Raw genomic sequence first — 26,792 nt, 5'->3', positions numbered from 1 at the left:
GACAGAAGTTTTCGGTTTAATGTGGCTACTTTTATCATGCAATCATCCAGCTAATGTCGTCTCCAGTGCTCTGACCGCAGTCGGGACCCATGACTCCAATCTGCTGTGTGTTTTAATGAAATAAACTCACAGACACTGTGACACAGTGCGGTGCCATCTGGGAACTTTTGCTGTGCTGGAAGAGCGACCCTTTGGCTCTTATTTGACCGGGGAGCAGAGCCGGATAGAGCCCGCTGGGCTGACCGAGGTGCCGCTATGGGAAACCGGGGGATGGAAGACCTTATTCCCCTCATAAACAAGCTCCAGGACGCCTTCAGCTCCATCGGACAGACGTGCAACTTGGACCTGCCGCAGATAGCGGTTGTCGGCGGCCAGAGCGCAGGGAAGAGCTCCGTGTTGGAGAATTTCGTCGGGAGGTTGTACAAAATATATGTAGTCTTGGAGTTATCTGACATTGTGAATGTTTTTTTTTTTTTTTTTTTTACTTTAATGGCTGTTGCTTGTGCCTGTTGCGCTTCTTTCAAGACAAACTGCGCCGGGCTTTTGCGTAAAAGTCGCCAACTAAGCACTTGGTTACGCGCTGTGTCGGTGCCTCCCAGTTCATAACGTTTTTTTTCTCCCAACGGATTCTTTCCATTTTGGAGCTGAGCTATTCACCAACCACAATTACGCATTTTACGGAAAACAACAGCTGTTGAATCACAAAAACGGAGGAGAAATGGGTTTGAAGGGTGCATAGAAGTGATTTTAGTGGATAAAAATGAACCCTCCTCAGCAGGAATAAGATCTCTGATCTGTGCAGTCGCTGCTTCTCATTAGGCCCAGTCTGTCAAACATTTACAAAGGTTGTTTTTCCTTGAGATTTTGTTTCCTGGTGTTGTAAACACATCTTTATAAGCCTCACATTACATAGGTCAGGGTAATGTTTTACTTTGAAGGGTGAGGTACAAAAAGATTACTGGCAGGTTTGAAGAGGTCATTGTCAGACAGATGAAGTATTGGAGGCAGTGCAAATACTGACAGAGCAAATGGAAATGACTCCCAGCTTGCCTGCACTGCTGAATATCACAGTGAGGTTGATGAATGAGTATAAAGGAATTTGAATTGTGGACCCCCGGTTGATGACAAATAGCAGCAAACCAACTGTTCCATCAATGCCATGTGTTTGGATCGCTCTGCTCGGTTTATAACCATGTGGAAAATAACCACTTAGCCAGCTTGTTGTGCAGTTGAAACACTAACTCACACTTTGGGAGAAGATCTATTCATGAGGAAAGGGAAGGGGAAGAAGACATGTCTGTGTTGCTGCCGCAGAGGCCTAATCTGCTTTGTGTTTTTATCTCCAAAAGACGGTGCCCAGAAAAGGGGACGCTTAAATCTTCGACATGTTAGAATGATTCCACTTGTTGTCCAAGAGATAGGGAATGTTGATTAGCCAGCCACGTCTCCTTTTTTTCCTGTTGCCTTTTGTCTCCGAGTCCCAAGCAGTGGCTGGGGGAGACAGTAGGGGCATTGATGTGTTTGTGCTGGGGTCATCAGTGATGTCACCAGCTGCACTGTCATGTGTATATGACACACTGGGTACCAGATACCCACAGGAGGCTACTTAGCTGTTTTCCTGTTTGTTAATTAGCCCACTGACATGAAGGAGTGAGACACTGGCTCTGCTTATTTATTCATTCTTAGTTATTTGGAGTAGGTCTTAGTCAGTCAGGGCTGCAAATAGCAATTATTTTAATTGTTGATCAATCTACTTTTCATTTTCCACTTGAACATGTAGATCAATGGTTCTCAACCTGGGGGTAGAGACCCCTTCAGTGATGCGCATGATTAATCTGGGGGGTCACAAGACGATTAATTAGAAAGAAAAGTAGATTTGGACATGGTTATTCTATAATTTAATTATTTTGTTTGTGAAATATTGAATATTTTTTCCTCTTCAGGCCTCGAACAGTTATTCAAGCATTAAAGTCTGAGTTGTTTTCAAGGAAAGAAATCACTCTTTTGTGCTCATATGTAAGCTCCTACAAGCAGTGGTGCTTCATTTCAAATTCTAAAAACCAGAATGGTTGATAAAAGCATTGCAACTGGTTATTGTCATTACTGATCAATTTGTTGATTATAATTTTTTTGGATTAATTCAAATGTTTTGTCCACCCACACTCCAGAATGAAAAGATATCCAGTTTGTACTGAAGGAAACTAGAGAGAAGCAACACATGCTCACAGTCAAGAAGCTGAAACCAGAATAAATTTGACATAGTCTCTTCAATGAATGAATCAATACGGAAATTGTTGCAGATAAATTTTGTTACAAATCAGTTTGTCGAACCAATTATTTCAGCTCTTGTTGGGAGCCAATTATATAAATAAAGTGTAAAAAAATAACCAAAAGAGCCTAAATCCTCACATTTAAGGAGCTGCAACCAGCAAATGTTTGGTTGGGATGTTTACTGGATAAATGACACGTTTTAATTGATTACCTGCTTTTTCAGTAAACGTTAGTACCAAGCAAGATGTAGTTGTTGAATTTTTTTCACTATATTACTTATTCATTCTGTTCAGCCATTTTTAAAATGTCTTCGTCATCTCCTACAGTCGCATCTCACTTGGACTGCGCTACACTGCCCCCATGATCTCCAGTGGTACTGTGCTGTTTGTTCATATTTGTAAGTTTTTAGAAAACGTGCACAGATACGGGCGAAATGAATACAGAGTACGAACACAAGGCGCTGTCCGTGTCCGAATACGTATCTACTGATGAGCATAAATGAGTCATTATATCTGCCTTTATTTTGAAATTCCCGTGGCATATCTGTGTCACCATTTCTGTCCAAGCGCACCTCCTTCTTAAAGTTTGAACAGTGTTAGCGGCCTAGTACCAGGCAGACAGGGAAAAGCAGCCCGAATAAAAGACAGTGAAGATGTTTGCAGATGTTGTCTCATATTGATCACAGGCCCCTTAACAGAATCAAATCAGAATCATATTGTGGCAGACTTTGTGATATCAGCAAATATCATATCGTGTGAAACTTGAGATTTACAGCCCAAGTAACGTATTATTCATGATGTGCTTTCATAAGTGACAGGAAGAGATGAGGAAAGAGGATGGGAATCACTGTTGTGTAACATCCTGACTGCTCTGTCAGCAGTGGACAGCAGGCACAGGGTGTGTGTATGTCTTAATGTATGTGTGTGTGTGTGCGTGTGTACGTATGGCCTGCTTACCTTATGCTAAAACTACTCAGTCTTTGCTGCTAACCTGGCAAACACACAGACAGAAGGACGGACAGACATAGACATATTCTCATAGCCTGGAGAGATGTGTAGTCAGTGACCTGGAAATAATCACAATTCTATTGAACAGTTTCCGTTGTGATGAATGTGCGTGTAATGAGAAGGAGAAACAGAGAGACATGCTTCTTTCCTTTTGCACTATTTATAATGAATAAGGTTGTAAGGCAATCTTGGCCTTGCATTAATAATGCACGAATGTACATGCGTAGACACCAGGGATGGATTTTAGAGCTTGTACTCTTGTTTTAGTAGAATCTGAGACAAATTCAGTACTTTGACATGTTTAAAGATGCTCATGGGCTTTTTTCCCCTCAGTTTGTATTTTCTGAGAATAAAATATCATGTTGAATAATTAATCAGGGATCGATGAGGAGCAAGCTCGATATCTTTTAAGATTTGATCTGACATATTGTTGTGACATGTCCCTGTCAGCCTAATGGCCATCGGCCTGTCAGTACTCTTGTCCCTTGGTTGTCTGTGTGTATTAAACTTTATCTCTGTCTCTCTCTCAGGGACTTCTTGCCCAGAGGATCTGGCATCGTCACCCGTCGTCCTCTCATCCTCCAGCTGGTTAACAGTAAAGCAGGCAAGTTGTTTACATAAGTCGGGTTGGGAAAGGGTTTGCACGCTAAAGCCCTAACACACCAAACCAATGGTTAGCCTTCGGTCAGTGTCAGGCCGTTGGTGGCCGCCTGTTGCCCTAGTTTTTGCTGTGTGTCCTGCACTGTCGGCTTTTTTCGGCTAATTCAGCATGTTGAATTGGCATCGGAGACAGCAGAACCCATTTGGGAATGAAATCAATGTGATCAGCAGTTAAGCTCAGTGCATGAGAAGAGAAATGGAAGTGAGGAAAGTAAACAAAAAAATAAAGTCAAGGTAGAGTGAGAGCAAAATTAACTTGTTATATTTTGTAAGATTATTTTTCAGCCATTGAGGTCTTTGTTAATGTGCTAACTGGCTAAGTAGCATCTTGAATCCATTCTGTCGGTCTTCCAGTTTCCCTTTTTATATGACAATTACAGACTACTGCCACCTGCTGTAACAGAGTTATCTCCTCTCACACAGGCATAGAATGTTAGTATAAGTTGGCCGTTAGCTGTAGTCTTTGTGGTGCATTCTAATGCAACTTTTTGGCCAAGACACAGGCGACATGAGGCAACACAACAGTCGGCCTTTGGTGGCACTAGTTTCTTTATGTCAGTTCGGTATGTCTGGACCTTTATCTAGGCTTTTCAAGACCCGGTTAGGTGTGTGTAGCCAAAACAGTCCAAGCTAATAATGTTGTCACCATACTGCGACTTTAAACTCTGATGCGATGCTAGTGTAAAAAAAAACCCGATACAAAACAATACGTAGTACCTCTTTCAAAATCATGGCAAATAGAAATAAAAACTAATAGGCACTGACATCCACTTGTGTGGTGCTGCCTGCTTGTGCCTCTGTCTTCAGTTATATGGTGGGTTCATTGCTGGAGAGAATGCCTTTACTTTTTATAGCTTCCCTACCTTTGATCATGCGGCAACCTTCGCTGCTGAAAATAAAACCAACATGGAAGTGCCAAATACTGCAGTTCCTTGAACAGCCACTTGAGGCTGGCTCCAGAAATGAATCAATCCCCATACAGACAGAGCGCAACGCGTCATAATCTGAAAGCCACGCCCCCAAAGGGGAAACGAGGCCCACTCTCCCCTTTGCTACTTCGCTCGTTCGCTGTCATTCTGCCTCCGCAGCTGCGCCTTCAAGTCTCCACAACTGAATTGCTAGCTAGCGAAAATTATTAACTATAGCTAGCTAATAATTAGCTAATAATAAGATGGCAAAGGATTATTTTAGCATGCTATGCCTACCAGAGAGGCAGCGGTATATTGATAAGCTTAATATTGCCGGTCTGCCTCAGTGTCCCTTCTCCTTACCTTGCTCGTCTTGGAAAAAACATGATGTGGAGATTCTTTTTTAAGAAGATGAGCATTTCGGCATGCTCCTACTACCTGCACACATTGTTGTTTTGAGACATGCCTCTACATGCTGGCAGATTGATAGAAGTGCTAGAGCGGACCGCTGGAATGGACTGCTTGAATCGCGGAGCGCTGGGCACAATTATAACAGAAGTTGCATTCATACTGTCAATGCTTTAGCTTAACATAAATACAGTTAACTGTTACTCTAAAAAATACATTTGGAGGGTTTGACAAAGTGTGTGCTGCACACATAGGCACACCGAGTGTCGGGATCCCACAATTTCTTCCCTGTTGAAGCCTCACGTTTTATTGCCTGTATCCACTTTTGTCTTCTACAAGGTTCCGTTTTTCTGCTCAGCAGCTGATAAAAGCTAAGCTCTGGGTTTTTATTGGCCGTGCAGCCCATCACACAGCAACTTTTCAGCATTTGGACTTAGGGAAAACTCACCAGGCTGGAAACAGAGGGGGAAAGTGTGAGGGGAAAGTGGGCCTCGTTTCCCCTTTGGGTGCGTGGCTTTCAGATTATGACGCTTTGCGCTCTGTCTCTATAGACCTCCAATGTTAAAATTCTTCACTTTAAAGCTAAAATAAATATGTTTACAGCCTTGCCAAAATACAGCTTGGGTCTCTATAGCTAAATTTCCCATTCATGACAACTGTTCAGTGGGTGGATTTTTATATTACTTTTTACATAAGGCTTAAAGTTACACATAATTATGGACGTGGCTGCTTTGAGTAACAGGCTGTCGGCTGACAGTGTCCTCAGCTTCTCAGTTCTATCCACCATTTGTTCCTCCATAGCTCCACCCTTCGTCCAAAATATAGTCACTTCTGGCCCCAAAAAAACAAGAAGTCGATAGGCGAAATGTCAAACTCTTCAAAATGGGAGTCCACAAACCAATGAGTTATGTCACGGTAGCTTTTTTTTTTGTACAGTCCATGCTTTCGATGCTATTGAATGTTTAATTAACAGAGATCATATCATTTTTGACAGTCTCACTAGCCAATAGAAATTTAGTAAGAATCAGAAACAAAATAATTAATTTATTCCAGTGCAAAAGGTAATAAAGTGTGAAAATAATGAAAGTCAACTGTCAGCACAATTTAGTCACCATGTAGTTGTAAAACCATCAAAATCTCACACATGTGCCAACTTCCCCTCTGTGCTGTCCACCTTATTACATTTGTTTTCTATATTTGTCTCCCATCAGTCCATCGCCTTCTCTCCTGTCTCAATCTCTCATTTTTTCCATGTAGAGTATGCTGAGTTCCTGCACTGTAAGGGACGCAAGTTTGTGGACTTTGATGAGGTGCGTCTGGAGATTGAAGCAGAAACTGACCGGATCACGGGATCCAACAAGGGCATCTCCGCCATCCCCATCAACCTCCGCGTCTACTCCCCTAACGGTAGCACACACAAACAAACCCCGCCTTCTAGGTGTACGTTTTTAACCTCCGACTAATTCCTTTCCTTCCTCCTGCTCCATCACCATCTCTCAGTGCTGAACCTGACCCTGATCGACCTGCCGGGGATGACTAAAGTGGCCGTGGGAGACCAGCCTCCAGACATTGAGCACCAGATCAGGGACATGCTGCTGCAGTTCATCACCAAGGAAAGCTGTCTGATCCTGGCCGTCACCCCAGCCAACACTGACCTGGCTAACTCCGATGCCCTCAAGATTGCTAAGGAGGTGGACCCTCAGGGTAAGGAGACCTTGTGATACATTGGGGAAAGTTTGTGTGTAGGATCCTGTTAGTCTGTATGTCTTTTGGTACCCTTTCTCTGGATATTTTTATAAATGTTATCCATTTTTGGCTCTAATTTGCTATGAAGCTAATTACTTTTTGCTGTACCTTGAAGCCATTATCACTCTTTTTCTTTTTATTAATCCTTGCCTCGGTGCAGGAGCCGGCTCGTCACAATAATTAACAGTTACATTATTAAAAGACTTCCTGGCAGCATAGATATATTGAATAAGATTAGTAGAGATGTAATTAAATTTAATCACCCTCACCTTTAGCCTTACTTCATTCAATCCAGAAGATGTTATTAAAGGTACAGACTTGTAACTGCAGAAATGGTAAATAGTCTGCGTTCATATAGTGCTTTTCTAGTCTAGTGCTTTACACAACAGGCACCACATTCACACACACATACACTGGTGGCTGAGGCTACCATATAAGGTGCCCATCAGATAATCGTAAGCACAGTCACACAGCGATGGGCACGGCCATCGGCAGCACTTTGGGGTTCTTACCCGAGGACACTGCAACACATACTGCAGGGGCCAGGGATCAAACCTTCTGATCTGTAGATGACCACTCTACTTCCTGAATCACAGCCGCCCCAGTACATAGGGTAACAGCTACAGTTTGAACAGCTTTCCCTTAACTTTTCATCTTTGTCTAATACTTTGTTTTATGACCAAATACCTGCAAAACTAATGGCATTCCCCACCAGCCTCAGCTGTAGGCTACACTGTGTTAAATGCTGCTGCTAAGCAATTGCTAAGCAAATGTTAGCATGCTAACACACTGAAAAAGATGGTTAATGAGATGGTTAGCTTTTTATCTGTTAAACATCAGCATGTTAGCATTGTCACTGTGAGCACGCTGATGTTAGCATAGCGCACTGCTTTGCCTAATGCTGTGTTCACACACACTATGAGCAACAATGCAGCATAGCCAGCTACACTGGTGTTGGTCCAGTGCTCATTAACGTAATTACGTCATCACAGGATGTGTGTGTCTGCTTGCCACAAAGCACCTAAACTGAATGTCATCTTAAGTTTGTATTTGGTCAAAAAAAACAAAGATAGATAGATGGTAGAAAGATAGAACAAGATAGATAGAACAGTCAAAGCAATGACACTTTTGTCTTTAGGCCTACGGACCATTGGTGTGATCACCAAACTGGACCTGATGGATGAGGGGACGGATGCCCGAGACATCCTGGAAAATAAACTGCTGCCGCTTCGCCGAGGTGAGACCACTGTATACACATTCTGCTACACATTAGCTCTCAAATTAAACACTGACCATGATGTTAAATTGACTATCAGGTTAAACTTCATTGTGTTTTCGTCCACATCAGATGAACAGCCCCTCTGATGCACAGTTCCCAGATTTTAGACGTCGTCATACTTTAATATTTTCTTGAAAATCCTCTGCGATCAGTGATGGTCTTTAGTCTACAACCCACAGAGAACAGCAGACACCTTTTCTTTCTTCAGGCTACATCGGGGTGGTGAACCGCAGTCAAAAGGACATCGATGGAAAGAAAGACATCCGTGCTGCTTTGGCTGCTGAGAGGAAGTTCTTCCTGTCCCACCCGGCGTACAGACACATTGCAGAACGCATGGGCACACCACATCTGCAGAAGACCCTCAATCAGGTGAGACACACACCTCATCATACACACACACACACACACACACACACACGCACATAGAGACATGGAGTATGTTCTTTTATAAAGCTCAGAGAATGGTGACAAATTGTTGAAGATTAATTTGTTAACTAATATTCAGGGCTGAAAATATTATTTCTGGCTTGTTTTCCTTTGTGCTTTAATGTTTTTTATGTTATCGCATTAAGATTTTTTTTTTGTTTTAAGTGAGTGTGTACCAAGGGAGCACACATGGTAGAAAGAAATAAAAACAGATCTCCTCAGCATTAAAATTCTCCCTCAGGTCATAATTAAAATGAAGTGATATATTTTATAAAGATGTATTATTTTCGTGTCTCTCCAGCAACTTACCAACCACATCCGCGACACGTTGCCCGGGTTACGCAGTAAGCTGCAAAGCCAGCTGCTATCACTGGAGAAAGAGGTGGACGAGTACAAGAACTTCCGCCCTGACGACCCTACACGCAAGACAAAGGCCTTGCTCCAGTCAGTACACACATTCCGACACACAGACGCAGACACACAAATACATTACTTCAGGACATTTCATGTATTCTGTGTACGATCCGTAGGATGGTGCAGCAGTTTGGCGTTGACTTTGAGAAGTGCATCGAGGGATCTGGGGATCAAGTGGACACCTCCAACTTGTCAGGTGGAGCAAAGATCAACCGCATCTTCCACGAGCGGTTTCCATTTGAGCTGGTGAAGGTGAGTAGTGTGAATTTCTAACATGATTATCATCATTATTTTTTGTGGATTAGTAGTTACATTTATAAAGCACATATTTTTGCATTTGTCATTTAATTTGGCAAAGAGCTGCTCTCTTAATTGTTAGTTAATTTTTAACTGTGTCAGAGGATTGTTTATTTCTAAGGGTGAACAAGTGCGCTCGTAGTTAAGTTAATGAATTCCTCTGTGACTGTTTTTGTGTTGACACTAACTGATGTGGCAATCTTCATAAATACTGGTGTCATACTGTAACCATGTTGCCTAAGCCCTCTCATAAATCCAGCGCTAAAAAAGTGCACACAAACCCACAGACTATCCCTCTTGTCTGGCTTCATGATCGACTGTGTGCCAGTATATAACTGGCAAAAAGAGGCAGCATTTATTCAGCATAGGACAAATACAATCTAAACTTTGCACTGTGTCTTAGATGGAGTTTGATGAGAAGGAGCTGAGGAAAGAGATCAGTTACGCCATCAAGAACATCCACGGAGTCAGGCAAGCCTGCAAATTGCACCTAACATGTCACACACGTTTGCCTTCACTGTCTTTGTGTCTGCAAACATGTCAGCCAGCTTTTTCCCTGTTTGTTTGTGTCCATTAGGCTTTTTCTTCAAGTGTCAATATCTGTCTTGGTTTTCATTTCTTCATTTAGTGTGTCTCTTCTGTCAGTCTTTGTTTTCCATTCATCTGTGAGCCGGTTTTAGTCAGCCCTCCTGGCTGCTTGTCTTCCACCATGTTTTCTTCCACTGCTCCTCATCTGATCTTCCTCAGTGTCTGTTTGCTGATGTCCTCCATCCATGTGCCTGTCTCACACTCTTCCTGTGTGTCTATCTACCCCCCCTCTCCTGCTCCATGTCTCCATGTTTGTCTTGTCTGTATGTCCTTCAGGACAGGCCTGTTCACCCCAGACCTGGCATTTGAGGCCATAGTGAAAAAGCAGATCATTAAGCTGAAAGAACCCTGTCTGAAATGCATCGACCTGGTCATCCAGGAGCTCATCAACACAGTCAGACAGTGCACTAATAAGGTATCGCTGCATGGTCTCCTGCCTGGCTGCCACACCCGTACATACACACCACAGAGACCAGCCAACGTTACAGCTGCCAGGGGCCATTTTGGGGCCAAACTGTTTTATAAAGCAGACGTTTTAGTTTTTTAAGCTATATGCTTTTGGATATCATTTTGGCATCTTGGGTTCAGAGGGAGGGTTTAGTCCTGCTTTGAATTTCACTTGCATGAACATCAGTGAAAATACTTGATTGTTCTGGCTGTACTGCAGTGCACTGAAGTGGTGTCTCTGAGAGGCTGTGTGGTTAGAAGCAGACAGGCTGTTACATGTTCCCATACAGGTTCATTACAAAACAAGCTGCAGGCTTGGTTTTAGGCTACAGCTTAAACAAGACTTAAAAGAATATTTCACCCTTAAAGTGGCCATTTGTACATCAATTATTCACCCTGTGTTACACTGGATTTGTGCCGAAAACTGAATTGAAGTTACAGGGGTCCACAGTTAACAACAGCAAAACTATATGAAAGTGTCTGTTTACAAGCTCTCACACAGCTTGTGCAGAGTAATCTAATTTTAATTTCATATTCTCAGTACTTCCCAATCACATTCATTTTTGCTAAACCTTACTATTTAAACACTTCCGCATACAAGTAGCACACATGGGTAAGCGCATATGTTTGAACTCGGCTCGTACATTCCACTGAACAGAGATCAAACGCACACACTACATGTGCGTGAAACTGTTCATGCCGAAGTGTTTAGATATAAATTCTTTAGCAAAAAAACATGTCTTTGGGAAGCACTGAGCATATGACTGGATAAATTAGTCTTGGATTATGCTGCACGAGTTGTGTGACAGCTTGTAAACGGGTATTTTGATATAGTTTTGCTGTCATTAAACATGGCCCCGTTTTACTCAGTTTATGGATTCTCCATTCACCATGGAGGCATGCGAGAAAAGCAAAGTATTCTTCAAGTAACATAGGGTGAGTAACTGATATAAAAATGGTCATTTTATGGGTGAAATATTCTTTTAAGACTCTACAGTTGTGCTAGTGGCTCTATGAGGCTGCACTTGTGGTGCTTTGAGCTAAATGCTAACATCAGCGTGCTAATAGGCTGATGTTTAGCGAGTATAATGCTAATTCAGTTTATTGCTAGCATCAAAGTACTGGACAAGTTGGAAATTTGACCAAGTAGTAGCGCAAGAGGAAATTTAAGGGAGCACCAGAGTGATTATGATTCATCGTCTGGGAAATATGACTGTCTGTACAAAATGTCATGGCAACCCATCCAATAGCTGGATCAAAGTGGTGAACTGAATGACACTGCCATTCATAGAGCCGTGCAGCTAGCATGGCTAAAGCGCTGTAGGCTGACTCTTAACATGCATGTGAATAGGAAGCTGAAATTAGAGTGAACACTTCTGAAAACCTGCAGCTTGTTTATGTTCTGTACATGAAGTAGAACTAACTAAATACCTGTTTTTTTCTCATATTCCTTGACCTTTATCATTCTTTTCCTTTTTGAAACTCTTTCTTTCTGTTCTATCCAACTTTATTTTCCTGCCACCGTTCCCTTTTTCCTCGTCATGGCCCCCACCCATGCTTCACCGCCTCCTCCTTCACCTGACATTAAACCTCCAATTCCCATGATGCCTCACCACAGGACAGGCCTGTTCACCCCAGACTTGGCGTTTGAGGCCATAGTGAAAAAGCAGATCATTAAGCTGAAAGATCCCTGTCTGAAATGTGTCGACCTCGTCGTCACCGAGCTTGCCGCCCTGATCAGGAAATGCACTGAAAAGGTAAACAGGAAGAGTGGAGGGGCAGATTTGAAAATGATGAATACAGAGAGAATGAAGGCAGAAAACAAATGCAAGCAGAGTGATAGAACAATCAATGAAAGGAAAAGAGTCAGAAAAATGTTAATCAACTAACTTGTCACTGTCTGTTGTTGATCGTTCCCCCTCACCGCTGCTTGAAGCCCTCACTCAGCACACGTCCCACCCACCTTACTCTGTGGTTCCCCTCTTTAATGACAAATCTAAAAGAGCCCTCTCTGATCCTGGACCCCTACCAGCCCACTTACCCCATCAGCACTGTGATTGGTGATTTATGTAACACTCCCTCACCCTGCCTCACTTATGAAATCAAATCCCCGCTCACACACTAATAGTCCTTTTCCATACACGTGCTGGCTTGACTTGACTTGGCGCGTCAGCTCAGCACGACAGGGATTTGCGTCTCCGTACAACAGAACTACCCACTTGAAGGTGTCTTTTACTGATGACGTGCTTGAATTTGTGAACCAGTGGAACATTTTTTATCCACCCCGCTGGTATTATAGTGGTTAACAGCTTCTTGTTAGTGGAGTTTTCCTTTCCTTACCTTTTGGCACTGCATGAACTCATGCCGGATGCCTTCTCCTCCAGCTTGCCTGCAGCGTCTCAGAAGCATAGGTATAGTGCTGCTGGAGTGCACTAGAGCAACCCTCTGCTGATATTTAAGGCTTGTTGATTGAATCACAAAGTCCAATCATGCATTGAGTAACATGCTAAAAAACATTCCACCTTAAAAGCTGCCAGTAGCCTTTGAGCAGCACAGTGAATTAAATTATTTTTACTCAGTCTATAGAAAGCTAACTGTATATGAAATATGCATCACTCCTCTGAAAGTTTCTTGATTGACATGTTGCTCAGTGGTCACTGAATGTTGATGCTAAGTAGTGATAATGAAGCCCGTTTGACCTCACCGCAACCCACCTGGAGGCGGTTGGGCGCGCTGTTGGCCCGACTCGACTGGGTGTGACTTAGCGCTTAAACTAGTAATGGAAATGCAAATCGATTTTTGACTAAAGCACCAATGGAAAAGCCTTTTGAGAAATTTCGCTGCTTAGAAAATGACACAACTGTGGCTGTGATAGCCTGAGTGTCAGACTGAAGCTCCCAGAACCTTCAGTCTGACATGGCTTCCATTGAAGGCGATTTACAAGGGGGAGGGAATTTGATTTTTTCCCTAACCAATCAGTAGAGATCAACGACTCACCCAGAATCTGACGTCATTAGTATCCATGCCTTGGGGGTGCCGAAAACAAGCGAGCATTGCCCGTTTAAAATGTCTCCGTCGCCGTGCACGCCCAGCTGCATTGCTGTTAAATCCAGTTTAGCAGCTTCCTTAATTTGGTCCTCCATTAACGGGAGTAGTGGCGAAATACCTCGATAGCATCGTTAATGTGGTCTGTAGGATCTGTAGCGGTCGCCATTGTTGCTATCCTTACCAGTTACCCACCGGCGTACAGCTTGACATCATCGTGGCGCTGATTGGCTAATTGCTAGACCCCCGGCGTTCATTGGTCCGTCCATCGTTTGGATGAGATAAATCGCAAATTCATTGAAGCATGCCAGACCAGAGATGCAAGCCTACTCAGTTGAGTGGGCGGGGTCTATGGTCTGGAACCAGGCTATGGCTGTGATTCACTCTGTGTTGTTAAGGGAGATTTTAATGTATTTCTCCTGTGATACACTCTTTCCTGCACCACACTAATAATCCACCCCCCTCACCAGACTCCACCAGACCCGACCCACTCTTCATCTCTTTCTGGTCTTTAACCTGATCCTTTTTTTCCACTTCCTCTCTGATTTGTTGAGACTCACTATCAGCTTGAGATGACATTATGCTTATGCTCACTGTTCCCTCACACTCGCTGTCACCACATCTATAGCTGACAAGAAATCTCAAGCTGATACGGAGCTCATTAGTGCATGCCTCCTCAGTTTTAATGTGTCAACTGTCCTGCCTCATATTGTGTGTTTATACTGTATCAAACCTGTAAGTGGTTGGGTGTAGCAACTTATGAGGATACACAGTGTTCTCGGTGTTGTCTAAGCCTACATAGGTGTGTGTTCTGTAATCACGGTGCCTGCAGCAGTGGGTGTGTTTTCTGTGTGTGGGTCTACAGCTGGGTTCGTACCCTCGGCTGAGAGAAGAGACGGAGCGAATCGTCACCACCTACGTCAGGGAGAGAGACAGCAAGACCAAAGACCAGGTTTGTGTGTGTGTGTGTGTGTGTGTGTGTGAGATAGAGAGAGGAGAAAGATGCAGCTCGCCCATATATTCGTACAGTCTCACTTCTTTGTGTACATAACACGTGTAATGTTTTGCCTGTCAGGTGCTGCTGTTGATTGACATTGAGCTCTCCTACATCAACACTAACCATGAGGACTTCATTGGATTTGCCAAGTAAGATACTCACTTGAGAAACTTATTAATGAGTTTTATTATAATCAGAGATGAAGATCGTGTCCAAATTTTCTAGATCTGACATGATAGGTCAGTTGACGTGAAATTAATCTGCAACCATTAATTAAGTTTTCAAGCAAAGATTGGAAGGTTTCATCCTCTCACTGTGAGGATTTGATGCTTTTTTGCTGTATTTGATACCAAATCTTTGCATTTTGGACTGTATAAACCAAACATAAGTCATCCAGGGCTCTGGGACATTCAAATATTTTGTAGACAAAACAATAATCCAAAATATTATCAGCAGATTAATCGCTAAATCCTCAGGAAAATAATCATTAGGTGCGACCCAATTCCTATTCAAAGATAAACTAAGCAGGATTTTTCTAAAAAGCAACGTTTTGACTGATACAGAAGTAATCCCTCTCAGTCATCTCTTATGACCCACTTAAAGTGTGCAGCGGCATAATTATTTGCGGAAACTCTTGCTCAGTCAGGAACACTTTAGTCGAAGAAAACTTTCATTTGCAGTATTAAATTTGGCGGTATGGCTCCGTTCTGGGGCCTCTTTGCCTTTCCTCAGGCTTACACATAAAGCCTCTTCCACGTGCAAACAGGGAAAGCCTAAGGCGGAGAGAGCACACCTCTCTGCCCTTCCACATGCAAACGAGAAAAGCCGTAAGGCAGGGAGAGCACACCTCCCTGCCCTTCCATGTGCCTACATAAAAAGCCTAAGGAGAGCAGCAGCAAAGATCCCTGGGAACAGAACAGAGCAGCACCAATGACAAACAGTAATAATACTTACTAATAAGTCAGACACAGCATGAAATAGGGCGCCCTGAATGAGATTCCCCAATTGGTTGCATAGAAAGCAATCATGTGATCAGTCAGCTGACTCATCAGTTGACAGGGCTGCTTGAAATCAGCTGATGTAGCTGGGATGTGAGCTGAGCTTGACATTGTGTCCTGCCTGAGCTAAGGCTATGCTCAGTTTTTCTTTACATTTTCTATGCTTGGGAGGTTTGTGGGCGTGTAGCCCCACAGCGCTCAGGTGAGGGCGGGACTGTATTAAAAGGTAGTGACCAATTGCCAGATCATAAGAAGCAGGGGTCCAAGAGATACAATGTTGAAATAAACACAAATATAGTGAGGCAAAAATCCAAACAAAAGTGAATCTGGAGTTGGCTTTCACTGTCAATTTCACTCGAGAATGTCTTTACAAACAGTAACTGACAGTCCTGCATGGTTTACCTTTAACATCCCGCCAGTCAACGCGTCACGATTGATCAGTCAAATGTGAAGATGAGTGTGCTTTTTAATTAAAAATTGCTGAAATGTTTTCCTGTGCTGGGAAGAAATTAAACATTTTTAGTATTCATAGAAAGTTCAAAAAAGTTGACTCATGATTACCGCAGCCCAACCAATACTAGATTTTTGAGGCTATTTAGCAGTTTAAAAATCAAACATTTGCATTGCCAATATTCCTCACCTCAAATATATCTTTGCCATTTCTGTATTGTAATTTTTTGTGACTTAACGGTATCTTCTTATGGCTCGGCTCTGAAACCATAACAAGTAAGGGAAGCACATGCGAGGGTTAAACTAAAAGACAGGAATTTTATTTAACAAACGTTAAAGTTTAACAAATATAAAGATTCTGAAACTAATAAAGGATGCTGGCAGAAAAACATGCTGCCAGGTAAACTAAGATAATGCAAAAATGAACTATAGAGAAAAACAAAAGAACTTAAAATAACATAACGTGACACCAGGGAGACGAGGTCTGCCAAACATGACCAGGATGGGGCGGGTTTTACGGAGACCTGGCCAGTGGCCAGCGGCTTCCAGTTCCCAAACAACCTCCAGCTCCAATCAGCCAGAAACAGGAACACTGAAAGTACACACAAACAACACACACAAGCCCTGGCAGAGGCCCTGGGGTCACTACAATCTGTCAACAGATGATATTAGCTAATACTGGCCAGTTGAGCTTTTACTAATATCACCACCATTTGTATTTCAAAACCGCAAAGTCAACATTACCGAGAAGAATTTGTAGAAGCACATACAGCTGCACTAGTCGTCCTTTACAGGGATACTTCTGTTTTTCTCAGACTTGTGGAGTTGAACAGTGAGCTCTCCTGCTAGCTTGTGGGAGCAGTGCTTCTTAAAACTGCCTAAACATGAAACACAGATTGTTTAAAAATATGTGCACATTTTCCTATAATTAACTGTTTTTCTGAAGATATCCAAAAGTACAAAATCCAAACACTTAGATCATTTTTTCTAACCACTAGTCTGCATCTGTGACTTTGGGTACAGTAAAAACATGAAGGCAATGACCTAAATAATTAAGTCTACGTATATTATTAAGAGTTTATGATTTTATTAATAGCTAAAATAGGGCTGGGCAATATGAAGATTTTATATCATTACTGACACATGAGACTATATAGTGTCTTAGATTTTTGATATCATTGTTGGTGATTTGTCTCCCAGTTCTAGCATTGATTAAGTGCTTTTGAGAAAATGTAAAAATAATTGAGACTAGTCCATACCCACTACACAGTTGTCCACGTACAGTTTCACATGGTGTGTGTTTGGGATACAGGTCATAGGAAACTGCAGATTAAATAGTCAACTGAACCCATTAAGAAGAGCAATGTATTCAGACAGAGGTTTTATGAACGTGATAGTACGATTGCTTTATTTAAAGTACAGTAGTACCATTGCCAATAGTGGGATAGTTAGTGGGCTAAAACTGTACATTAGTAGTTGAGGTAGCACGTTGAAAGGCGGATAGTTAAAGTGTTTATATGTTGTATTGACTTAAAAGTGGGGCGCACTGGTAGTTCACATGGGAAAGGTGTGGCTAGCCCTTGTTGCAGCGGTAGAGGTTGGAATCCGTCCGTGATTATGTACAGCATACCATACCATGACTTAGTCATACCAAAAATTAGCAAAAAAACAAACATTCAGCCACGGGGGGAGCCACAGCGATCAGTCACATTTTAGCTATTTTTAAGCATTTTTCTGTTGTTATAGCGCCACCCAGTTGCCCAGTTGAGTTAAGTTTCTCCAGTCACCTTGAGGCGCCCTGTTCTACATGGATATGGCGGTTAGGCCTAGATATGAAATTAGCTCTCTAGCACCCACATTGTGTTTGATTGGGTCAATAATGGAGGGGTCCCCTCAGATTATGTGTGGTCATATGCCTACAGAGTTGCATGGTGATCAGTGAAACCCTTGAGATGTTATACACCTTTATGTGATGAGCCACGCCCTCCACAATATTCATTGCCTTATAGAAGCTCAGTTTTAGTAAGTTTTCCAACTTTTGCCAAGAGGGAACTTTAGATATTGGTCCCTAGATTATGTTCACCAAGTTTCATGCAGATCGGTCAAACTTCCTAGGAAGACAGAAATTGTGATGGGCACCTTTTACCAGTTCACTGAGATCTTTCTGAGATCTAGACCAAATTAACTTGGGCAGAATAATAGATTATGAAAACAATAGTAGTAGTGATATCATAAATATTTAAATAATGTAATGTGGTTTTGTTGAGCTATTCCTTCATCCTTGGATTATATTATACCAGAGTTTATGTTATTGAATGTCTCTCCTGCAGTGCTCAGCAAAGAACCGCTGCCAACGCCACCAAGAAGAGAGTCATGCCCAATCAGGTAACTCACCACACCACGTAAAGCTATCACACCACTGAAGCATCATAGCAGCTGCTCTCTCCTCCTTTTTATTTCTTGTTCTTTATGTTGTCTCAGCCCATCTTTCCTTTCCATTGTTGCCCTTTGTTGCTTCACATTTACACACTCTAGTCTGTGCCTGTGTTGTCTTTTTTCTTCATTTCCCTTTTCCTCTTTCTCCTCTTCTGTTCCTCCTTTTTACGGCCCAGGGAGAGATTCTTGTAAGTACCGTACCCCCTCTGCACCTCCATTTGTCACTTCCTCTTTGGGTGGGTGGGGGAGTCAACGGTCACTCGGGGCCATGTCGAGAAACAGGATTTGTGCTCCTTGATGGAGAAGAGGGAAGTGAAAGAGTTACATTTACAGATATATCATGAGGAGTAGATACCCTGTAACAAGATGGTGGCCTTTCATCCCAGTTTTCCAAGTTTCTCACCCAGCGAGTAGGCTGGGAAAAAGTTTTTCCTCATCTTGTTTTGGTTCTTTATTTTTTGATCATATGTGGGATGTGATGGAACATACGGAGCCTGTCTTGTTATCCATGTCTTTGATTGTTACATGGCAGTGTGAACAAATAAAGTGTGAGTCACAAAGTAAGCAACAGCCAGCAGTTTTATCTGAGCTTCAGCCCTCGTTAAAGTGTTCCCATATAGAGTCAGCCTGCAGAGTCACCTCACAATCAGCTGTATGTTACAGCATTGCCATAAAGCTTATTTAACAATGAAATGCATGCATAGACATAAGAGGGACCTACTTAAAAGTAGACTGGGTGTCAAAGAAATCCGGCTCTTTGGTGCCGAGCTTGTCTATGCCTGAATAGCTCTGATTATAATGGCAGTATAGGGAGAGCATGCTTTTTAGGCCGCAGGGGAATGTTTTATTGCAGCACCTCAGTTTGCCACTGAGACAAATTGGTGCACGGCCAACTCTCCAACTGTAAAATACACTCATTGTCACAGAACTGGGTATTGCACGTCTGCTTATTATCCCTGTGTGTGTGTCTGTTCCCTTTGTCTTCCTGTCCGTCAGTCTGACAGAGAGAGGGATGCAGAGAAGGTGACTTTTAATTGGAGTGTGTCAACATTTATTTTTATGTCTCTGTTTGTTTGTGGTGTGTTTTCAGTTTCATGCAGTATGGGTGGATCTGACTGCACTCTGCTCTTCTTACTGTAAATGAAAAATACCGTTGCACACGCATGGCTTTTCTTGTGCTGTATTTTGATGCCAATTCTCTGTGTTTTTTTTTTTTAATTTCATTTGTTTCTAGTATTCTGTTGGCTCTCTGTAGATACATATTACCCCTCTTGTGGGGTGTGTAGTTTAGTCAACTGTTGGGCTCTCGTGTGCAGGTGATCCGCAGAGGCTGGCTCACCATCAACATCAGTATCATGAAGGGAGGATCCAAGGACTACTGGTTTGTCCTGACCGCTGAGTCTCTATCCTGGTACAAAGACGAGGAGGTAAGGCTGTTTATGGGACATTAAATGATTGGAAAATTTGTGACTTCTTGTTTTATTCTTGGCGATATGGAAAGATATCACAATTATTTTGACCAAATACCGCAATATCGTTATTGCGACAATATTGTGGGGTTGCCAGACTTTCACAGGGCTGACACATAGAGACAGACAACCATTCACACTCACATTCACACCTACGGACAATTTAGAGTCACTGGTTAACCTGCATGTCTTTGGACTGTGGGAGGAAGCTGGAGTACCCAGGGAAAACCCACGTTGAGAACATGCAAACTCCAGCTCGGGTGGAATCAGGAACCCTCTTGCTATGAGGCGACAGTGCTAACCACTGTACCACTGTGTCGCCTAAATAAATAATCATCAGTAATGTGGATATAATGATGAAGTGGGTAAAGACAAATACTAGAACAGGTAGAAATGTTTTGGTAAGTTCAGAAAATTACATCACTTTACTATAATGCAGCCTTTAAAACCAGGAAAAGACAACACTCATGATAATACAACATCCAAAACCTAACAAAATACAGTATACAGAAAGGAGGCGGGCTTGTTTTCGAAGATAAAATTTCCAGCATCTCGTAAAGTAACACTACAGTAAAACTGAAGTCATCATGTGTCACGGATAGTAAATGTTTTATTTGTTACAGTCTGCCTTCTTTTATATTCATCATCACATCACTGTGTGTTTGAACAGGAGAAAGAGAAGAAGTACATGCTGCCTCTCGATAACCTGAAACTGAGAGATGTGGAGAAGGGCTTCATGTCCAGCAAGCACGTCTTTGCCATCTTCAACACAGAGCAGAGGTGCGTATGCTATGATCCTCCAAAACAATCATGTTGATGGTGTTGTATCTGCTCTGATCTTTGGTTAATGTGTATGTGTGTGTGTGTGTGTGTGTGTGTGTGTGTGTGTGTGTGTGTTACAGGAATGTGTATAAAGACCTGCGTCAGATTGAGCTGGCATGTGACACTCAGGAGGATGTAGACAGCTGGAAGGCTTCCTTCCTCAGAGCTGGTGTTTACCCAGAGAAAGACCAGGTACACCAGAGTGAATTCGCATTTCAAATACTGTAGGCAGTTAACAAAGTGTATTTACAAAGGACTCCAGCTGTTCTTGAAATGCTCCATAAGTATATTTAAAGATAAACAGAACATCGGAGGATTTTTTACTTACTTTTGTCGACTCTTTGCATAAATTTGGGTGAAAAAAGTTTGTGAACAAAGTTTTCCAACTCAAATTACATTACTTTTTTTGTCTTTAAATTGAAATGTTGCTGGAGTACGTTTGCAGAGCACAGATGCTCTTTGTATTTTTTTAGCAAAGCCCTGCCACACAACCACATTGTGTGCAATTGCTCATTCAATTCACTGCTCTGCTGGTCCAGAAAGCACTCTGGGGGATCCAATATCCAGGCCACAGCTTCCCACTGTTTACCTCCCGTGCTATTATACATTCAGGTCGTTTACTAAAGAGAGTGTATCCAACAAGATCGAAAATACTGGTGTAGTGTGGACGGAATGCTGAAACTGAAGAAAAACAGAAGTGCCTTCGTCTGTATTTGTATCACGGTGGACAAATCTTAAGTACGCCCACCCTCTGATTCCTCGCTGGTTAACACTGTTAGCTCTGTCAGCACTGTTGCCGTTGTTAGCGTTGGTTATGGAGCTCCATTAGCGGCTTTCTGGCTCAGCTGCCTCCATATTGAAAACAATGTGCAGACAATGTCTGATTTAGACTCTGAATTATAGATATGCTCTGAATACCCAAATACAGCTCCTTTAATTTAAGAGTTTCACACAACCCACTCGCATCCATCCCATTCTGATTCAAATGGTGCCTCATCCTTATTGGTGCTCAGAAGTGTGACATCACATTTTTCACTTCAAACCAGTACAAAGTGTGCAGACAAAAACTTAGAACTTATTTTAACGGATCACACTCACACAAACCAAACATCTCTGCCGCTGCACCCCTCACCGCTCCTCCTCTGTCTCCAGGTTGAGAGCGAAGACGCGATGAATCCTAGCGACACCGTGTCCATGGACCCGCAGCTGGAGCGGCAGGTGGAGACCATCCGCAACCTCGTGGACTCGTACATCGGCATCGTCAACAAGTCCATCAGAGACCTCATGCCCAAGACCATCATGCACCTCATGATCAACAGTGTATGTGTTCTGCTTTATCTTTTTCCCATTAGTCATATTAGATCTAAAGAGGTATGATAAACAAAAAGGAGTTGCAGTAACATAGGTGGCTCTTTCTTAACCTACTTTTTCCTCCTCTATTTCCAGGCGAAGGACTTCATCCACTCTGAGCTGCTGGCCTACCTGTACTCGGCCGGGGACCAGGGCAGCTTGATGGAGGAGTCAGCAGAGCAGGCACAGAGGAGAGATGAGATGCTGAGGATGTATCATGCTTTGAAAGAGGCCCTGGTCCTCATCGGAGACATCAGCACCACCACTGTTTCCACCCCAGTGCCTCCACCAGTAGACGACACCTGGATCAAGGAACCAAGGTAACAAACACGAATACACACAAATACATTGGCTGATGTTGGCTTATTGCAGATATATTTGTATCTGTGTTAAGCAGTGTTGGGAGTAACTGTGATTCCAGTACTTTTGGTGGTAGATAGGAATGTAACTTACTACTTTTTCAAATTACATATTACAATTACAGCTACTGGAATTTAAATGGACAGACAAACTCAGCCTGTTTCCTAGATAGTTTTCCTGGTTATAATCTAACATTACCCGCAGTGATGTGTGGCTCATTTAAGTGATGCTCAAAACCCTCTGTCATGTGTGTGTGTGTGTGTGTGTGAAAGAGAAAGAGACACAGAGGGGAAGAGAGACGCAAGGTGAACTGTTGCACCCAGTACTTCAAGTTATCAGTAACGTTACTCGGAACATTGCAGGACCCACCGTTCAACTTGCACACATACAGTATAATGTACAGGCGTGATTCACCCGACCTTACACAATAAATTGTGAGAATCAATCAATCAGCACAAGACTGTTACTGCACACAGCGGCTGACAGTTCAGGTCATTTGAGCTTTCTGCCCTGGAAATATCGACATAATTTATCACTCCGAGATCAAGGACAAAAATAGGTCTGTAGTTGTGAGTTACAGTCTGTGTGCTGGATTTGAATTACTGTTAAGGTTACAAAGGATAAAGCTCAGTGTGTTTTTTATTAAATAGCTTTTATCAGTTTAATTCCATTAGGCCTTTCATGATGAGAAATCACTGTCACATGTCTGATACACAGTCGTAATGTCATTTTACTCTGCGGAATGAGGAAAATCTGACGTGTGTTGCTTTATTTGAAGGCCTCTCCAGACCCAAATAAATAGGCCTTAACATATCTGTCATGTTTTATTGTTCAGATACTTAAGTTTCATCATATTGATAAAGAATAATCATAGATAACATTTAACAGTGCCACAGCAGCACAAAATAATATAGCTATGTATGTGTGCATCAATGAGAGAGTTGAAGCAGATATTACAAGGCAGAGCAAAAGTTACTTTCCTTTGCAACTAATTACTTTTATATGCAGTAATTGATAAAGTAATTCAGTTACTTTTAAGGGAACCTTTATTCACTTGCACAACACTGGTGTTAAAAGAAATGTCCGTGCAGACAAGCCAAACTGGGTTCAAGGTAATTTTAGAAGCAGTGTCACCATTACATAGTTTGGCCACTAGAGGCCACTGACATGTTGAGTATTGTACTATACAGTGTCCTGTCTGGCAAAAAAATAAATAAATAAATAAAAATCGAAGGGAAGATTGTTGTTTATGTTATGTGTTTATGTAAAAAAAAATCTCTTTGTAAAACATCTCCAATCAGATAGCCATAAAGGGGACACACAGACATTGTGTCACATTCATTATTCATTATTATCGTTATATTTTATCCCTGTATTTTAACTTGCATGATTTTATATTATATTTTATCTTATATTCTCATTTTGTTAGTCACTTCTGTGATTTTCTTCATATATATATATATATATATATATATATATATATATTTAATTAGCATTGCTCAAGGGAGCCTGAGACAGCGACTGCCTCTGTAATTATTGTGCATTTGATGATGAATAACTTAAATCTCTGGGGTCCTGAGCTGCAGACTCTCTTAATCGGGATCATGTTATTGCTACACAAATTTATATTTGCACACCAAAATAGCTTCAGGGTATTACCACCTGATGCAAATAAATGAAATAATGTGTCCTCAAATAATATGTTCTTGTATTTAAGCATATAATTGTCATTCAATCATCAGTTTTGTGTAATCAACCTATTGAAAATATGCATAGAAGTTGATGATGTTATGAGAACATATGACATCAACAAATAACGTAAAATAATATAAGATTATGTTTAATTGGCTCTTATAGGTCCTAATAATGTGACTGATTAGCCACAGTGAGATTTATCTTCCATGTTAACAGTCCTCAGTGAACTGATGGTGTAATCAAGGACACCTCATATGAAATGTAACTCCTCACTCATTAGCATTCTGTCCCTGTCTCAGTCCACCGGCGTCCCGCCCTGCCTCAGCAACAGCGCCCCCTCCTAGCCGACCCCCGGCAGTGAGGGGGCCCACCCCGGGTCCTCCGCCCCCTCTCAACCCTTCACCAGCGTTCGGAGCGCCGCCAGTACCGTCTCGACCCCCGGGCCAAACGGCATACGCAGGCGATCCCAACTCTGGTTCTGTGCCTCTTGTTCCTTCCAGGCCGGCCCGCGTGCCTCCTGCACTGCCACCAGGGATTCCAAGGTAAAATCGTACACACACACACACACACACACACACACACACACACACACATACAATCTGATGCTTTTTTTGTGGATTTGGTATTGGTGGAAGTTGCTGGGGCAACTGAGGCTGCTGGTGAAGGGTTGAACTCTGTGTTCTGGCTTTTGGTGTTTTGGGGAATCTTTGGCGCATGACTATATGATGATATTTTTCCTTGCATGTTTCTTCTCCCCCTCCCCCTCCCCCTCGCCCTCCTCCTCCTCCTCCTCCTCCTCCTCCTCCTCCTCCCCCAACACCTCTCGTCCTCTCTCTTCCTGCAGCAGAAGACCCCCGGCTGCTCCCAACCGACCCACTGTCATACGTCCATCAGAGCCCTCCCTGCTTGACTAGAAACACACACACACACACACATACACACACATATTAAAACATTACTTTTTGTTTAAACTTTTATATTTCTCTTTTCTTTTCTCATGTATATTCCTATAACTGCAAACTTTGTCCTACTGTAATTGGTAATCTGATGCTGTTTCAGTCTGTGCATTTCAGAAGCATTATGTATGTAATTTTGACTTAATGTGTAGTTAGTTTTATTTTTTAACAAAGATATGAGAGCTTTTCTGCATTCTGTGTTATGAAAAGGGATAAATTTGATGATTTTATTGATTTAAGGTTATGAACCAGCAGGTCATCTTGAATATTTTGAAATGAAATGTGTCTTAAAACAATATACGACTCTTAACGTTTATATAATGGTAAGAAAACTCTTAGATTTTGTTTTTTTGTGAGATGAATACGTGCTAACATTTGTCCGTGATCTTACACACTAAGCACCTCATTAAGTAAGCCGCACTTTCTGATTAAGTCTTTTTTCTTTTCTTCATTGGTAGATTTTCAAAGCCTCCAGATGAGCTTATTAAAATCAGACTGACCAATGAAATTTGTATTCTTCAGTATTTCGGCTAATTACTTTTATTACAAGATTTTTCAAGCATAATACAGTTTCTGTGTTTCTTTATTTGTGGACCAATTAAAGCTGAGACAGAGGAGGAGGAAGGGTGTTGGGAGAAAGCGCAGCAGTGGGCGTGCGGCGTCTTCCAGTGTATTACTGATAATTATACAGTAGTTGAGGTGACCTTGCCCGGTGAAATGTCCTGACAGTTACCTCCCACCACTTCTCATTCTTCAGTGCCTTGAGAAAAAATTATTTTGTAGTTACTTCTTATCACCTTAAAAAAGTCGTAATGAGAAAAAACGGATCATGAAAGGAAAAAGGTGTATAAAGTGATGGACTGAATAAAGGACTAGAAAACAAAGATGTGCTGGCTGGTGCTTGTTTTTGCTGTTAGACATTTTTTTGCCTCATTTCTTGTCGTAACTGCACTACCGAGCCTTTCTTTGTCTGCTATGTTGTTGTTTGATCTGCCATTTCCATACACATGACAGTAAACATGTAGGACATGTACATCCTGTCACTGTATGATAGCGTCAGCGCACAGCTCACTGAGTATTATGTACACAACAGAGTTCGGGTCACCTCTTGACTCGCTCAGTAGTCAAATGGAGACGGCCATGCAGAACAAGAACATTTCACTTTTCTGTGTGCAGCCTGGCATGACCTCCCTTCCTTCCTACCTTGCTGTATGATGGAGCTGTGGGTTGCCGTAGCAACCGTGGTTGCCAGTAGCAACACACATTAAAGACAGTGTTACTCAATGCTTTTTGGGCTGTTCGTAGAGTCAAGCAGGGATGAATAAAGGTATGCAATCTTTCTGTTTCCAAGAGATCTTCTCCTTCTCTGTCAGCTCGTACTGATCCACTGGTGAGCAGAAACTGATCATAAAAAATCTTATCATGGTTTTCTTGTCATGGTCTTCTCACACAGGCGACCTCCGCATGTCCCCTCTCGTCCCAACCACTGGTGACAGAAAGTCAGATGTGGAGCACTCCAACTTGTAGCCACACGACAGTCTCAGTCAGCATGAGCTGGAAGAGTCTGGCTTTATGTCCTGATTCTGAAACTGTTGTTTTTTATAAGACATTTTAGGATGCAGAGTAACAACAAAGGCTGTGGCTGGATCAAAGCTGACATCCTGCTTCGGTCCACAACCTAAGAATGATCCTACTGCAAATAAATAAATGTTATTAAGCTTATATGGTGTTTCCAATATTAAATATATACTATAGAGAAATGA

At 42.2% G+C, this 26,792-nt stretch overlaps 1 protein-coding gene across 5 annotated transcripts; it reads left to right on the top strand.

Moving 5' to 3' along the window:
• Positions 1-26,662, top strand: dnm2b (dynamin 2b). 5 transcript variants are annotated; one of them, XM_078166063.1, is made up of 20 exons: positions 1-416; positions 3,809-3,882; positions 6,512-6,661; positions 6,755-6,958; positions 8,139-8,237; positions 8,488-8,648; positions 9,007-9,149; positions 9,236-9,371; positions 9,820-9,887; positions 10,281-10,419; positions 14,362-14,448; positions 14,572-14,642; positions 18,272-18,326; positions 19,694-19,804; positions 20,517-20,626; positions 20,749-20,860; positions 21,821-21,988; positions 22,115-22,338; positions 24,373-24,615; positions 26,483-26,662. In XM_078166063.1, the coding sequence occupies exons 1-20, from the start codon at positions 256-258 to the stop codon at positions 26,520-26,522; spliced, it is 2,556 nt and encodes an 851-aa protein (XP_078022189.1). In that variant the 5' UTR covers positions 1-255; the 3' UTR covers positions 26,523-26,662. The 5 variants fall into 5 exon arrangements, with proteins under 5 accessions (XP_078022189.1, XP_033479888.1, XP_033479887.1 ...); XM_033623997.2 differs by lacking the exons at positions 10,281-10,419; positions 26,483-26,662 and adding exons at positions 12,070-12,208; positions 24,921-25,913; XM_033623996.2 differs by lacking the exons at positions 10,281-10,419; positions 26,483-26,662 and adding exons at positions 12,070-12,208; positions 24,918-25,913.
• The last annotated feature ends 130 nt before the right edge of the window (positions 26,663-26,792 follow it).

This window comes from Epinephelus lanceolatus, chromosome 3 (assembly GCF_041903045.1).
Source record: "Epinephelus lanceolatus isolate andai-2023 chromosome 3, ASM4190304v1, whole genome shotgun sequence".
Classification (NCBI taxonomy): domain Eukaryota; kingdom Metazoa; phylum Chordata; class Actinopteri; order Perciformes; family Serranidae; genus Epinephelus; species Epinephelus lanceolatus.
Note: the sequence above shows the minus strand (reverse complement) of the source record. Positions and strands in the feature narration are given on the sequence as shown.